The following is a 13,972-nucleotide window of genomic DNA, read 5'->3' as shown; positions in this document are numbered from 1 at the left end:
AGTACGCGTCATCAATCGATTCGATATCCCGAAGGCATGGAGGAGATGCCGCGGTTCATGTCAATGCGATGGTTGCATGGAGCTTTGACCGCAGCGTCTCGTGAAGGGACAGAGGTCTCAATGGAGGAGTGGGAATTCTCGAGGGGATGTAGTCCAAAGGTGATGAGGGGTTTAGAATCTGTCGTATCTAAATTTTATATGCGACATCTAATTTGAGTGTTTCAATGTACAGTACAAAATATATAGTGCAGCATGGTCGCACGGACGGCATTTTCGCGTGGAGCGTATTGACAAAATGCGCTCCACAATGGACTGTGGTATCATGGCAAGGTTCGAGTAAGAGAGCCGGTGACGAGCAACGGATCCAAACACGGTTGTGGATGAGATGGAGTATTTTGGAAACTTGCAAAGTATTATTACGGTGGATTACCGTAGCTTCTCCATGATACTATTTGATGTGCAATGGTTCAAAGTGGTACTTGGAGGAGTTGGAGCAACAGTTCGACGAGGTCCATCTGGATTTCTCGAAATAGATTCTGAAAAAAAATGGACGGATTTGCGCGACACCTTTGTGTTGCCGGCCCATTGTGAACAGGTGCATGGACTCATTTGCTTGCTAATTGTATTATGACATGGTTTATGTCACAATGGTTTGAACTCTCTTGTACGTGTTTGTGAACAAGTAATCTTCTATCCAAACCCCCGACAACCTCGATGGTGGTATGTTATACCTTCAACTCCCCGAAGTGCAAGAGTATATGATCAAAGCGATGTTCCGAGCATTGATGAAGATAATATGCAAATATAGGGGTTGATATTGTAAGGGGTGGAGGCCATCGAAAGCTTGGAGCCAGCATCGGTTAACAATGATGGAAATATAGGAGTCCAAGAATTCTTTGAGAACGAGCTGGACCCATTCTTTTGTGGTGACATGTCTATCGACCTTCTAGTATATGCGGCGTTGTGTCAGGAGATTAACATGGGACCATAGGATACTTTATACTTGGAGCATCCACTTACTCAATTCGTTGACCAATCGCTTATAAGGGTACATAAGATATGCATTTTAAGTGATATTTTTTTAAAATGATTTATATTACTGTGCTTTGTATGATTTAAATTGATTATTCTAACATCATTTTTTGTCTGTGCAGGTGACATTTTCAAGATGAGTCGAGGGATGAGGGATGAGGAGTTACAAGACATCTTCACACGGATGTCTCCAGACTAGATCGCGAGATTCAGAGATATGGCAGACCAGGAGTTGTCTCGGTCTTCGTCAGGGCACTCTGCTAGATCTACTTCAGCGTGATCGGATGCTTCGGCTTTGAGCAGATGAGCTCGACGCTCATGACTTGGGCTAGAGGGAGGGAGTGCATCGGGATCAGGGGGATGCTGCAGAGATACAGAGGCAGTAAGCCCGCGGTCGACACGGGATACAGGTGCGACTCCTCACTCTCGTGGCCCTTCTAGGGAGCGTGGCTCAGGCTCAGGTGGATGCTGTGGAGGCACGGACGCAGTGTCTCCGTCTCATCATTCAGCTGGAGCTGCATCACCTCAGGGATTTGTCACACATGTGGGGATGTCTACTCCAGTTACTCCGCAGCCATCAGCAGGTGGCACCCCTGTGGGTACCACTCCAAGAGATATTATCCCGGTCGGTACGCCGGATGCACGGGGGTCTCTTGGATATGCCTAGGAGCGTGAACGAAGATGGAAGAGGACCCATCTTAGGCAAACTCCAGGGGGTTATGGATATCTAGTCGATAGTAGGTCACGAGCCATCATCATGAATGATGAGGGGAGGAGGGTGATGGCTCGCATGAGAGAGTTGTGCCAACAAGTTTTTCGACACAACGTCTTGGATCATTGGAAGAACATACCGGAGGGGAGCAAGGACTACATAGTAGCATCCTTGCACGAGGAGTTTCCGGTGCTAGCCTCAGTAGATAGATTCTCTACGGGCTAGATGATGGATTGCATGTGTGCATACATGTCACATAGACGATCCGACGCACGCAAGGCAATCAAGAGTGGGGCTGCGAAGCCCGAGTGGTTAGATGCAGACAACTGGTGCCGACTGAGGGAGGAGGCTATAGATTCTCCACGACGTTAGAGTCAGCAGCGCGAGGCGGTGAGGGCACAACTCGAGGCCGGAGTGGTCCATCATCTTGGGAGTGGCGGCCATAGGACATATTTGGAGGACTTTGTAAGTTTTTCTTTTGTTTTGCTTGTTTATTTTTTTGAAATATTCTTTGTACTGACAATCATGTTTCTAACAGTTAGCATTTTGTTTTCTTTGTAACACTCCATTACAAATCGCGATCCGACTGGCCTTGAGACTCGATATGCAGAGAGGCATGGTCTCACTTCATTGATCGACCGATTGTATAGACGCGGCGGCCCTGTAAGTCACTCATCTTTCTTGTCCGTAGTTACCATGAGATATTCAAATGCATTATTACATGGTGGACTGATGTGTTGTTTCTTTTTTTGCAGAGTCCGTTCGATGCTCCTTTATGGCGGGACGAGCTTTCGGGGACGAGGATATGTAGCTCGCCCTTGGATCCCTGGAGCTCACACACCTTTATTTTTGAGTCGCCTGATCTATGTAGACATTTTCTATGTATTAGTGATATCTTGTCATGATTGTACCAATCGCTTATTATGCGATCATGTATTTATTTCATGTATCAGTGTTATGATTTCAGTATACATTGTTTTTGTTTGCAAGCGCATTGTACACAGTGCATAAACTATTTTGTATGGCTCTCATAAAGCACACAGTGCTATATGCTGCCCTGCCACAATTTTTTTTTTTCCCTGTTACCGTCGCTATTAGCGTTGCAAATTTTACTGCTCGTGTCGTTGTTGGCATTGTTATTTACGTCGCCAACCGTCGCTATCAGCGTGTCGGTATTGGCGACGCTGATACCGACGCCAACACCGACGCCAACACCGACGTTGATAGCGACGGTGATACCAACTGTTCTATGGCGTCGCCAATAACGACACTTTTTGCAACGATGGGGGTAAATTTTGTTATTTGCATTTTTGTCGTTTTAAACGTCGGTATAAGGTTTATATCTTGTAGTGCTACTTGATGACTAGATTATAAAGAAAATGGTGAAAGGCAAGGAGGGGTGGGATAATGTTTGGACCTTTAATAGGCTACTAGAATTGCATTGGGAGTTGAAGATTAAAGCATTAAATCCTCAAATACAAAAATATATTATTTCAACTCATGGTAGCAAGTGTTTAAGGAGTGTGAGTGGAAAGAGTATGGAGTCAAGGTGACATTAATCTAAAAATTCATTTGGCTTAATAGAAAAGCATTTGATGATGGAGTGGCTCCTACAACTTTGATTTAGCCCAAGCTTGCAAATAGTCTCTCTAATAAGGGAATTCGCATGTCAAATAATATGTGGAATTTAGAGGCTCTTCATTGGTAACAACCCCAAGTGCTGGAAGAAAGACTTAATTGAACTATAGCTAAAGCAAGTTTGTTGATACAAGCCTTCAACTAGAAGAAATAAAAGTAGCCTTCATAGATGAAATACAAAAATGTTAGTTGGTTAAAGGCTATCAAGAGATTTGGTTGATAAAAGCTTTTCGATTCTCAAAGAAGCATGAAAGATTTATGATTGTGGGTAAAAGTAAGACATTGTAGAATAAGACTTGGAAGAGGATGAAATTTAATAAGTTAATATAATGTGGTTGAAGGGTTTTGATGTATATTATCAATAAGAAGAAGATTAAGAAAGTGGACAAAAGTGTTTTTCATCTTCTTTTTTGGGCTTGCAAGAGAACTACTTAGCTTTGGAAAAGAGTGCAAATATGGCTAGGCTGATCTACATGATAGACTAGCTTGGTGTCAAGTATTGCTTGGTTGTAAGGGTGGCAACCTCTTCCTTGCTTGAATGCCAAAACATGACAATTACCACATTGAAGTCAATTTGGCACTTGAGAAATAATGTGGTTTCTAAGAGAATCTCTTTAGTAGTAGCAAAACTAGGAGCTTGGTGTGAATTGTTGCTTGGTTGCAAGGGTGGTAGTCTCTAGGGCCAGTTTGAATGCTAGAACATGACAATTATCATATTGAAGTCAATTTGGCAATCAATATTGGACAATAAACTGTTGAAAATTTCTAAAATATTGTAGAAAGATAAACGATTGGGTGGGCAGTCGACAGGGGGGGGGGGGGGGGGGGTGGCATGGTTGTGGGTAGGCAGCCGGGGGGGCATGGAGGCGGGCAAGGGTGACCTTGTTGAGTGCCGCAAGGGTGCATGAGCACAGACTAGCTGGCGATGGTGTCTGTGCTGCACGTGCCCGGGTGAATGAGGATTTGAGCAGTCCCAACCAACTGGCAAAGGCGCTGGGGGTTGATGGGATGATGGACAGCGTGATGGGTCAGCTGGTGACGGATGAACTTGTCGGTGATGGGACCACGTGTCAAGGGGTTGATAGGGTGGATGGTGACGGACGGGGCAGACGCAGCGGATGGAGGAGACACAGACCAGTGTAACAGAGAGAGAGAGAGAGAGAGAGAGAGAGAGAGAGAGAGAGAGAGGAGAGAGAGAGAGAGATGGCAGACCGTACCCAGCGGATCACAGGGAGGGATAGCGCGACGGGTAGGAGTCAGGACGATCAAGGTTGGAGGTGCCATGCGGCAGCTGCCAAGCACATGATCAGAAGTGCGAGCATGCCACACGGTGAGACCCCTAGTTGGCAATTATATTGTGTGTGTGTGTGTGTTTGTGTGTTTTAGGAGCTACAAAGAAGTGATCATGTTGGTTGAATAGTAAATCATGGCTGCATATAGCATGCAAGTTGGCAATTATTTTGTGTGTGTGTGGAGAGAGAGAGAGAGAGAGAGAGAGAGAGGGGGGGGGGGGGGAGGGAGGGAGGGAGGTAGAGTCTAACAAATACCTTGCAATAGTATTTCTTTGATGGTTGGCAATTATATTGTGTGTGTGTGTGTGTTTTAGGAGCTACAAGGAAGTGATCATTTTGGTTGAATGGTAAATCATGGCTGCATATAGCATGCAAGTTGGCAATTATTTTGTGTGTGTGTGTGTGTGTGGAGAGAGAGAGAGAGAGAGGGGGGGGGATGGAGGGAGGTAGAGTCTAACAAATACCTTGCAATAGTATTTCTTTGATGGCCCATTAATTGTCTACTTCTACACGAAAATAGTATCATATAGCCAACATGCTAGATCTTTATAAGTAGATTGAAAATACATAGAGGTGATACATGTGTTAGGATATGCTTTGTCACTTAGGATAAACGTGTACTTTACATGTAGATTCTAATTTCTTGTCTCTGCTACTGTAGAAGCACCAAGTCAACAACTTAATATCAAGGGCATCACATGTTTTCAAGTGCCTATATAGAAATCCCTTGTAATTCTCTATGCTTAAGGAAGATTTGCATAATTTTCTAAGATTTAAAGCTCAATTTAGACTCAATCATCTAGGTTGTAAAGATGTCCCAATTTGCAAGGTTAAGAAAATTTCCCATGAGAGGCAATTATGTTGCTTTGTGAAAACCCATGCATTTTGGTAAGGCATAACATATTTTTAACAATTGTTAAATGAAACTCTTTAGCTTTGGTTGCATTGAAGGTTACTACTCTATTGGAAAGCATCAATGCCTTTTAAGGGATACTTATGATGGTGAAGCTTCTTACAAGGAATAAGTTACTCAAATGTATGTCCCTCTCAAACCACTCTCCACTTTATAGATTGGAGAAAGAAGACCTATTTCATTTGTTTTGAGAATGGAAGTGTCAAGAAGTTTTGGGAAAACATATTATAGATATGGTTTAGCCATGTTGGGTCTCATGATAATATTACATGGAATCAAGCTTTATTGGGACAAAGGGCAAGGATGTGTCCTCTTTGACCCTTCACCTTTTGGCATCTCATAATAAGTGTTATGAACTCTATTGAAGATTCGGGAGGCTAAAGACATGGTCGCCTTTATATCTCTATCATGGGTTATGGTAGACCCTACATGGTCACCTTTATATCTCTATCATGGGTTATGGTAGTCCCTTTTAATTGCTTTACTACTCTTAGATAATGGATTATTAGTCTCCTTGGTTGCCTTATGAGAAGAATGATAGCTACAAAGGTTGATACATAAGCCTAAATGCCATGTTGAGGCCAATAGGCCTTGCTAAAGGGGTACTTTTACTATATTCACATTTTAAGAATCCCTTGTATACATTCTTGTAGCAATCTCAATAATTTCAATAAAAGAAATTCTCATTTTTAAAGGTTTATGGACGTCGAATAGTATATCGTGTAATGTTATCATATTGGACTGTATTGTTAATATATTGAAAGCACTTTTTAGGAACATTGTATATATAGAAACTAATCCTTAAGGATACTTGCAATAAAAATTCAAACTCACTTCTATGGTTTAAAAAGATAAGAGTTGAATCTAGCAACAAGCATGATATGAGAAAAATACACATGCACTAGTGATTCGGATATTTTCCTATAATGTTGACATACAAAAGTACACATATATGTAAGTGAAGAAAAATTAAAACAAAGGATACGTGAAGTTTCATGGTAAATTTTGGATAATTGGCTTCCTAGAACTTTCCATTGCCAATAGTCACATCATTGTTATGAGAGTCCTTCAATTTGGTACTCCTACAATGATGTTATATTTCTCTTTCTCTACTCCTTTCACATTTGTGAAAAGAGCTTCCATTGTGTGTGTGTGTGTGTGTGTGTGTGCGTGTGCGTGCGTGCGTGTGTGTGTCCCTCTCTCTCTCTTAATTCAGTAAAGTAAAGTTCTATCCAAGAATCCTGATTTTCCCTTAAAAAGGAACTTGTATTCTCCTTGAGTCGGTGCTCAAATATGAGGATAGGTGAGGACTTTATTCACAGTTGAAATTATGGAAATGATTTAAGAAATTTGAAAATTATTTATGTGCTACAATGTTATGTAGTTTTACTTGTATTTAGGACACTCAAACACTCAATTTTATGCCTTTATAAAATTAAAATGGTGAGAGGGTGAGTGGGCCATATGCTACGTGTAGTCTCTCTCCATCACGGTTTTCAAGTGCAGCATTGCTTCTAGTGAGGTAGGCAATGAGGTGTGCTAGAAAAAACTAGAAAGGGGACACACGTGTACATTTGATAGCTACCCATGAAATGAAGGAAACACATGCACTTAGACAATGTTCATGAAAAATATGTTCGGTAGTAGATGCAGACCTTTAACTCAAAATTTTGGAGGGATTTTTGAATCTATATACACATACGTACACACATTTTATTTTAATAACTAAACTTTTTGTCAAGTTCAAAGCTGTAAAGTTTCTTCTTTAAATTTTGAAAAAAAATGTTGCAATTCAATTTACATGAAACCTTCGAGCTTTGGTAAAGGCTATAGAGAGAGTTGAGGGATGATGAGTGCTCACGATAAACCAAGGTTTAATGTAAAGTGAATTGCAAAAATTTCCAAAAAAAAAAAAAACTTAAAGAAATATATTCAAAGCATTGAACCCTTGAAAAATTTTAGTTGCAAAAATGACAAATACATGTAATATGATTCAAAAATGGCTCTTAAAAATTGAGCTTGAGGTTTTTGTATATAATACCAAAAATATTTTTCATGAACAGTGGAGATGACTGGCCTTGGGGCCAATGATTGCTATAAAGGAGTGCACAGGATAGTGCCACCAGCTTGGGTTGTGTATAGCCACAAGGGGTAGGGCGATTACAGGGACTGAACATCTTATATCTCTCTGTCTGTCTCTCTCTCCATCCATCCATCCATCCATACACACAGAGCTCTCTCTCTCTCTTTCTCTCTCTCTCTCTCTCTCTCTCTCTCCATCCATCCATCCATACACACAGAGACACAGCACAGACAAGGATGGCTCGGCCGGCTGTGGGTTATGCTGCCAAGGACACCTCTGGCCACCTCTCGCCCTTCTCCTTTCAAAGAAGGTGATCATCACCATCACCATCACCATCATCACTGAGTAGCTACTGAGTCTCGCCTCACTAACGCAGAGATCTAAGAGCCACCCATTCCGCTACTTGGGAATTATCGTTAAAGCATAATACGGAGGATATTATGAACCTTGTTGTAATTAAGGTGCTATCACTAAATTCTGTGGCATGATACTGGCAGGGCTACTGGGCCGGACGACGTGACCTTCAAGGTGGTGGCCTGCGGCATCTGCCACTCCGACCTGCACATCATCACCAACGGATGGGGCGGCACACGCTACCCCGTCGTGCCCGGGTAATTAGCACAAGATTAACCTGCCCTAACCCCTTCTCCATACTTCTTAATCTCCTCACATTTCAACAGCAGTATAAGCAGTTCTGCACTATTCATAATTAAGCTCGCCCACTTGCACAAGCTCACATGATTTCATCTGTATCAAGTCCTGCCTTTTTGCATCAGTAGTCAAGCTGGATTGTACTAGCAGTATATTAAACAATTAGCTCACTCGTGTGCAGAAGAATATTACATGCCGTTTTTGGCAAGTTAATCTGTTGTCAGTCCACAGTATAGATACATCTCCTAAGTCTGAGTGATGTATCTAATCTGTTATCACTATCAGTCTACACTGTCAATGGATTTCCTAAACCTGATCTGTTGTGAGTCCACACTGTCAGTAGATCTCCTAAATTGTGATTCCCTTTCCGATAAAACACAGAAACAAAAGGATGGCATGGAAAGGGGCAATCAGTTTACGACTGTTTACGCTTTAACTCATGATTAAAACCATAAAGCCTTCCATATGATTAAGCAGTCTCCACCTTCTATAAATATGTTTACAATTTGCCTGGACATGAATAAGATTCATGACTTCCTTGTTGCTCCTTACACAGGCATGAGTTCATGGGCATTGTCACAGAAGTTGGCTCCAATGTGACCAAGGTTAAAGAAGGGGATCACGTTGGGGTCGGGTGCATGGTTGGCTCATGTGGTGGTGACTCTTGTGCTGCTTGTAAGAAGAATCTAGAACAATACTGCTCAAGAGTGATTTATACTTATGGATCTGTGGATGTGGACGGAACTATAACATATGGTGGCTACTCCAACATCGTGGTCGTGAATCAAAAGTATCATCTCCTCTCATTCATGAATATAGACTTGAGAAGTTTTGGGCACATTCCCACTATAATTCCCACATTGTAAATTATAACAACATCATGAGCTTCTACAAGGGAGGGATCGCATACCTACCTAGGTGTGTTTTGGGGGTAGGGCAACTGTTGGCTTGTTGGCCCCCAAATGCACCTATCTAGCTATGCAGTGCCTCTTGAGCAGAAGCTCATGAGGATGAATACTATAGGGGAAAATAGCCCCTTTTTCGTTATGGAAAAATGTAAAAAATAACCCATTTTTCTCATTCTTTTCTATTGGCAGATTTTGTGTCAAGGTTCCCAAGAACTTACCTTTAGATGCATCTGCACCTTTGCTATGTGCTGGTATCACAATGTATAGCCCCATGAAGCACTTTGGAATGACGCAACCAGGAGCTCGTTTTGGAGTGGTGGGTTTAGGTGGGCTTGGCCACATGGGGGTGAAGTTTGGAAAGGCCTTTGGATTGCATGTTACTGTGATAAGCACATCGCCGCACAAAGAAAAAGAAGCCAAGGAAGTGCTTGGAGCTGATGATTTCATAGTTAGCAAAGATCCACAACAAATGGAGGTTTGCAGGGCTTCACTCTACATATGCACATAAGTGTAAATGAAAACATTAATATTCTTAAGAATGAAGAGAGACAACATGAATACATGCACATTTTCATTCATGCAGGCATAGATATACAATACATATATAAATTCATGGATATACAATCAATTGATACATATGTACATATGTATGTATCTATGCATATATATACATACATGTATTCCATTCTACATGCAATGATATACAATGCATACATATTTGCATAGATACTTAGGATTTAATTCTCAAACTTAAGTCTTTCCACTCTATAAGCTTGTGAAATTGACTTGTAAGATTCTACATCAAGGTTCCAAGTGAGAGTACGGATCTAGTAAATCAAATCTTTTGTGCCATTTCAAAAAAAGATCCATTTTTCTTGCATTTACTGAGGAGCAATCGATTAAGTTCATGTAATGGAAAACCAAAAATTATAATACTCAAAAGGTTCAGAAAGCTATAAGATGGTACTTATGGTCTTTTATCAATACTTTTTTTCAGAAAGCTAAGGGAACTTTCGACTACATTATAGACACTGTTGCTATGCCTCACCCCATTGATCCTTTATTGAGTTTGTTGACTGTTGATGGAAAGTTGGTATTGGTGGGCCTTCCAGAGGAAGCCCTAAGCATACGACCATTTTCTATTGTGAATGGTAAGCTTCTTACTTATTAATATTCAAAACAATTTGATAGAATTTGCAAAATATTATCAAAATAAGCTCAATGTGGTTTTTGCAAAATTTCAAGAACATTATTCTAAGTTTCTAAATTTGAAAATCTCACTCTTTTATTTTTACTATTTGTCATAATTTATTAGGTCGAAAAACAGTTGTGGGCAGTAACATTGGAGGAATGATTGAGACACAAGAAATGATTGACTTCTGTGGTGAGAAAAATATTACAGCTACGATAGAGAAAATTCCCATCGATTATGTGAATAAAGCAATGGAGAGACTAGGAAAGGCTGATGTGAAGTACAGATTTGTCATTGATGTGGAAGGGTCTTTGAAAGCATAAGCATATACCACCATGATCAAAGCTCATACCCATTCTGACAACGACATGTCTATATATGGTTAGAACTCTCAAGGGGTTGAGTCACAAATATATAAGCATTTTACAAGGATTCAAAATAGGGGATTTTCAAACTCTCTTTTAAGAAAACTTTCATGCACAAAAGGGTACCATTTTGTAGGGGTATTCGCAAGGCGAATAGAAAAAGCATAGGATATATTCATGATATCTCATAGATGAAGATTTTTAAATAGGCCTTGAATGCACATGATAGTAAGAATTTACATATATTAAAACTTCCCAAGCTAGAACTTAGCTTCTATAAGCAATGGCTATTATAACCGATCTTATGCTATCCTATGTTCTTTCTTAAAATGCTATGAGTATGTATATTTACAAGTTTTGAAATGGACACTTCCATTCATCTAGTCTTATGTTATCTTGTGTTCTTTCTTAAAAAGCTATGAGCATGTACATTTACAAGTTTTAAAATTTGATATCCCATTCACGTAGTCTATTCCACCATTCCCCAAACCTGTTAGATAAGGTTTTCCTCTTAATTGTAAAGTGAGTCAATGAGATAAAAGTGTGTAGATGATTCTATTGAATATAAACTAACTCTAAAAGACAAATGAATGTATGTAGTCACATTGAACAATATGTTAACATTAAAATCTTGGATCTTGGATATGCTTTTGCCTCCAAACTTGTGAAAAGATTCTGTTTGGTATATAGTCCATTATCCAACCATGGATACTTGAATGAGCCCTTAAAAGTGTTTATGACGAATGCTCAAATAAGATAGGCATAGTCTCATGTTTCATTTCAATCCTTGATACCATGTTGTTTTAAAATGTGGAAAATTATATATGCATTTCACAAATGATTAGATAGCTACTCGCCTCTTGTAATTGTGCATTTCAAGTCTCTAGTGCTTTTGAAGATTAGCCAATTCTTCATGTTGGATTTAAATTGTGATACTATACACATATAACTTGGATAAGAAGTTTGAGAGCACACAACATAAAGTATATTGAGATTTATTAATGTAGAAGATTGATAAGACTAAGTATGCCCTACAGTCAATGGGCACATATACAAGGCTAGAGAAAAGATATCGCCTAGTGAGGGAAGAAAGTGTCATGATAGTCCTAAGTATATTCACATATATCAACACCAAAATATGGTAACAAATTCCTCCTAGGGGAGTCGTGTAGTGAACAAGAGCTAGTGCTCATGTATAAGGAAGTGCCAAGCTTAATAGAATGTAAGCAATCCACAATGGGAAGTAAGCCCAATGCTTTGCAAAAAGCTTTAAACTTCTAACAAGGCAAAGAAGTTTGTGAAGAGATCTAGATTCTACAAGAAGCAAGTACATCTAGCGGTAATGATCCCCTCTTGGGATAAAATAGCCCAATGTGTTACGTACTACTCAAGTGGTAGAAGATATGCTTCACAACCTACCAATGCTTAATGCATGAGCTATGCCTAAACTTGCTCATTTGTAAGACTATGAGCTGAATGCCAAGCCTTTTAATGTAGACATAAATCAAGCATTCAATAGCCTATCGATAGTGAAAGATATCAAAGCAATCTTGAACATAATGAAGCCTAACTTCAAATTTGTCTCCATAGGAGTAGTAATAGGTTTGGAGTCCTCAAGACCAAATCTTTGCAATAATATCTCAACATACATTGTTTTCCACAAAGAAACACCACCAATATATATGCTTGAACTCAATGCCTAAATAATGTTGTAGCATACCCAAATCTACCATGTCAAAAGTTGAATTCAACTCAGCCTTAAAATTAGCAATACTTATCTCATTAGGATAGCATGTCATTAATATAAACCATAATGATTAGATGCACATCCCTCTCATGTCTAACATGCAAGGTTCTCTCAATAATTTTGATAGTCATGGATTTCTCAATCTTTTCTCTCTTTAGGTCGACAAGTGCATCATTCATACCTATATTAGAAATAGGTTGATATGTGGATTAATTAGTTTCATTGCCCACCACTGACAATAGGCAACAAAGTGTCATATATATTTTGTGAGGGTACATATATTTCCTTGATACATGAAAGTAAAGGCTACACAACATCTTTCACAAAGAAAAATATCATGATCAATGAATTTAAACTTAGTTTGTGAATGATGTAATGTATAACATTTACTTTGTGGATGATAAAACTTATAACCTTAACTTTTAGGACTATAACCAATAAAGGTACATTTCAAAGCCTTGTCATCCAATCTTTTTTTATGTTACACTAGAAATAATGGATAAGCTATGCAATGAAAGCACATAAGTGAGAAACATATGGTTTTCTCCATGTCATGCCTCATATGAGGTACCAATTGTTTAGCATGTAGGTTACATGCATAACAATCTCAAGCCAAAAATCATGTGGCAAATCTTGACTTTTACATCGTGTTATATCCATGATATACATATTATTTCTCTCATCTACATCAATAGAACAAAGGTACCAACTTTACATCATGACAAATTTTTAGCCATACATGTTGACTTTTTGAAGCACAAAAACACTTCAAACTTGGATTTCAAAGGATGGACCCATAGATTCTTGGAATAATCATCAATAAAAATCATGATGTATAGGAAATTACCAAAAGACCAATATTTGCACTAGACCACAAACATCACCATGTATAAGTTGTAGTTTGTTAGCTTTATTTGAATCATTCTTTGAGAAGAAAGCATGCAACATTTTACTCAACATGTGGCCCTCATAAATGTATTTTACAAGTGCCTCAAGAGAGAAATGAAAACACCATGTTACATTTTTGTAGCTGCAACATACTAGCAAAGTTTGAATAACCAAAATATGCATGCCAAAGCTTTGCATCTAAGATAACACAAATTTGCAATTGCACATGCCATGTGGGGAAAAATTTTTAGTGAGCTTGCTTAGGTGAGATTCTTTGGCATACCTTTAAATTAGGTGAGTTTTGATCCATTATTTACATCAATAACTTCATGGTTCATTAGACATCATCATATCATTACAAAATGATCAACTATCCCAAAAGATGTCACTTACAAAAGAATAACCATGAACATAGACATGTCTTATCCAATAGTTATTACCTGAGAGAACCTAAACATTTAGTTCCATTATAAAATTCCAATGCAAACATAAATATCTCCCATCAGAGCATGGGAAAATTCCAACATGAGAGCTCGATAATAAGTGGAAAA

General features: G+C 39.2%; 1 protein-coding gene across 1 annotated transcript; it reads left to right on the top strand.

Annotated features, from left to right (window-relative positions):
• The first annotated feature begins 7,704 nt into the window (after positions 1-7,704).
• Positions 7,705-11,169, top strand: LOC148038803 (putative mannitol dehydrogenase). Its single transcript, XM_087674659.1, has 6 exons — positions 7,705-7,980; positions 8,168-8,281; positions 8,878-9,111; positions 9,419-9,704; positions 10,227-10,380; positions 10,545-11,169. Exons 1-6 carry the CDS (start codon positions 7,907-7,909, stop codon positions 10,742-10,744), a joined length of 1,062 nt encoding a protein of 353 aa, XP_087530785.1. The 5' UTR covers positions 7,705-7,906; the 3' UTR covers positions 10,745-11,169.
• Positions 11,170-13,972: the final 2,803 nt, after the last annotated feature.

Source organism: Lygodium microphyllum, chromosome 3, assembly GCF_053477565.2.
Source record: "Lygodium microphyllum isolate KBCC chromosome 3, Lygodium_microphyllum_v1.1.10, whole genome shotgun sequence".
NCBI classification, from domain to species: Eukaryota; Viridiplantae; Streptophyta; class Polypodiopsida; order Schizaeales; family Lygodiaceae; genus Lygodium; species Lygodium microphyllum.
Note: the sequence above shows the minus strand (reverse complement) of the source record. Positions and strands in the feature narration are given on the sequence as shown.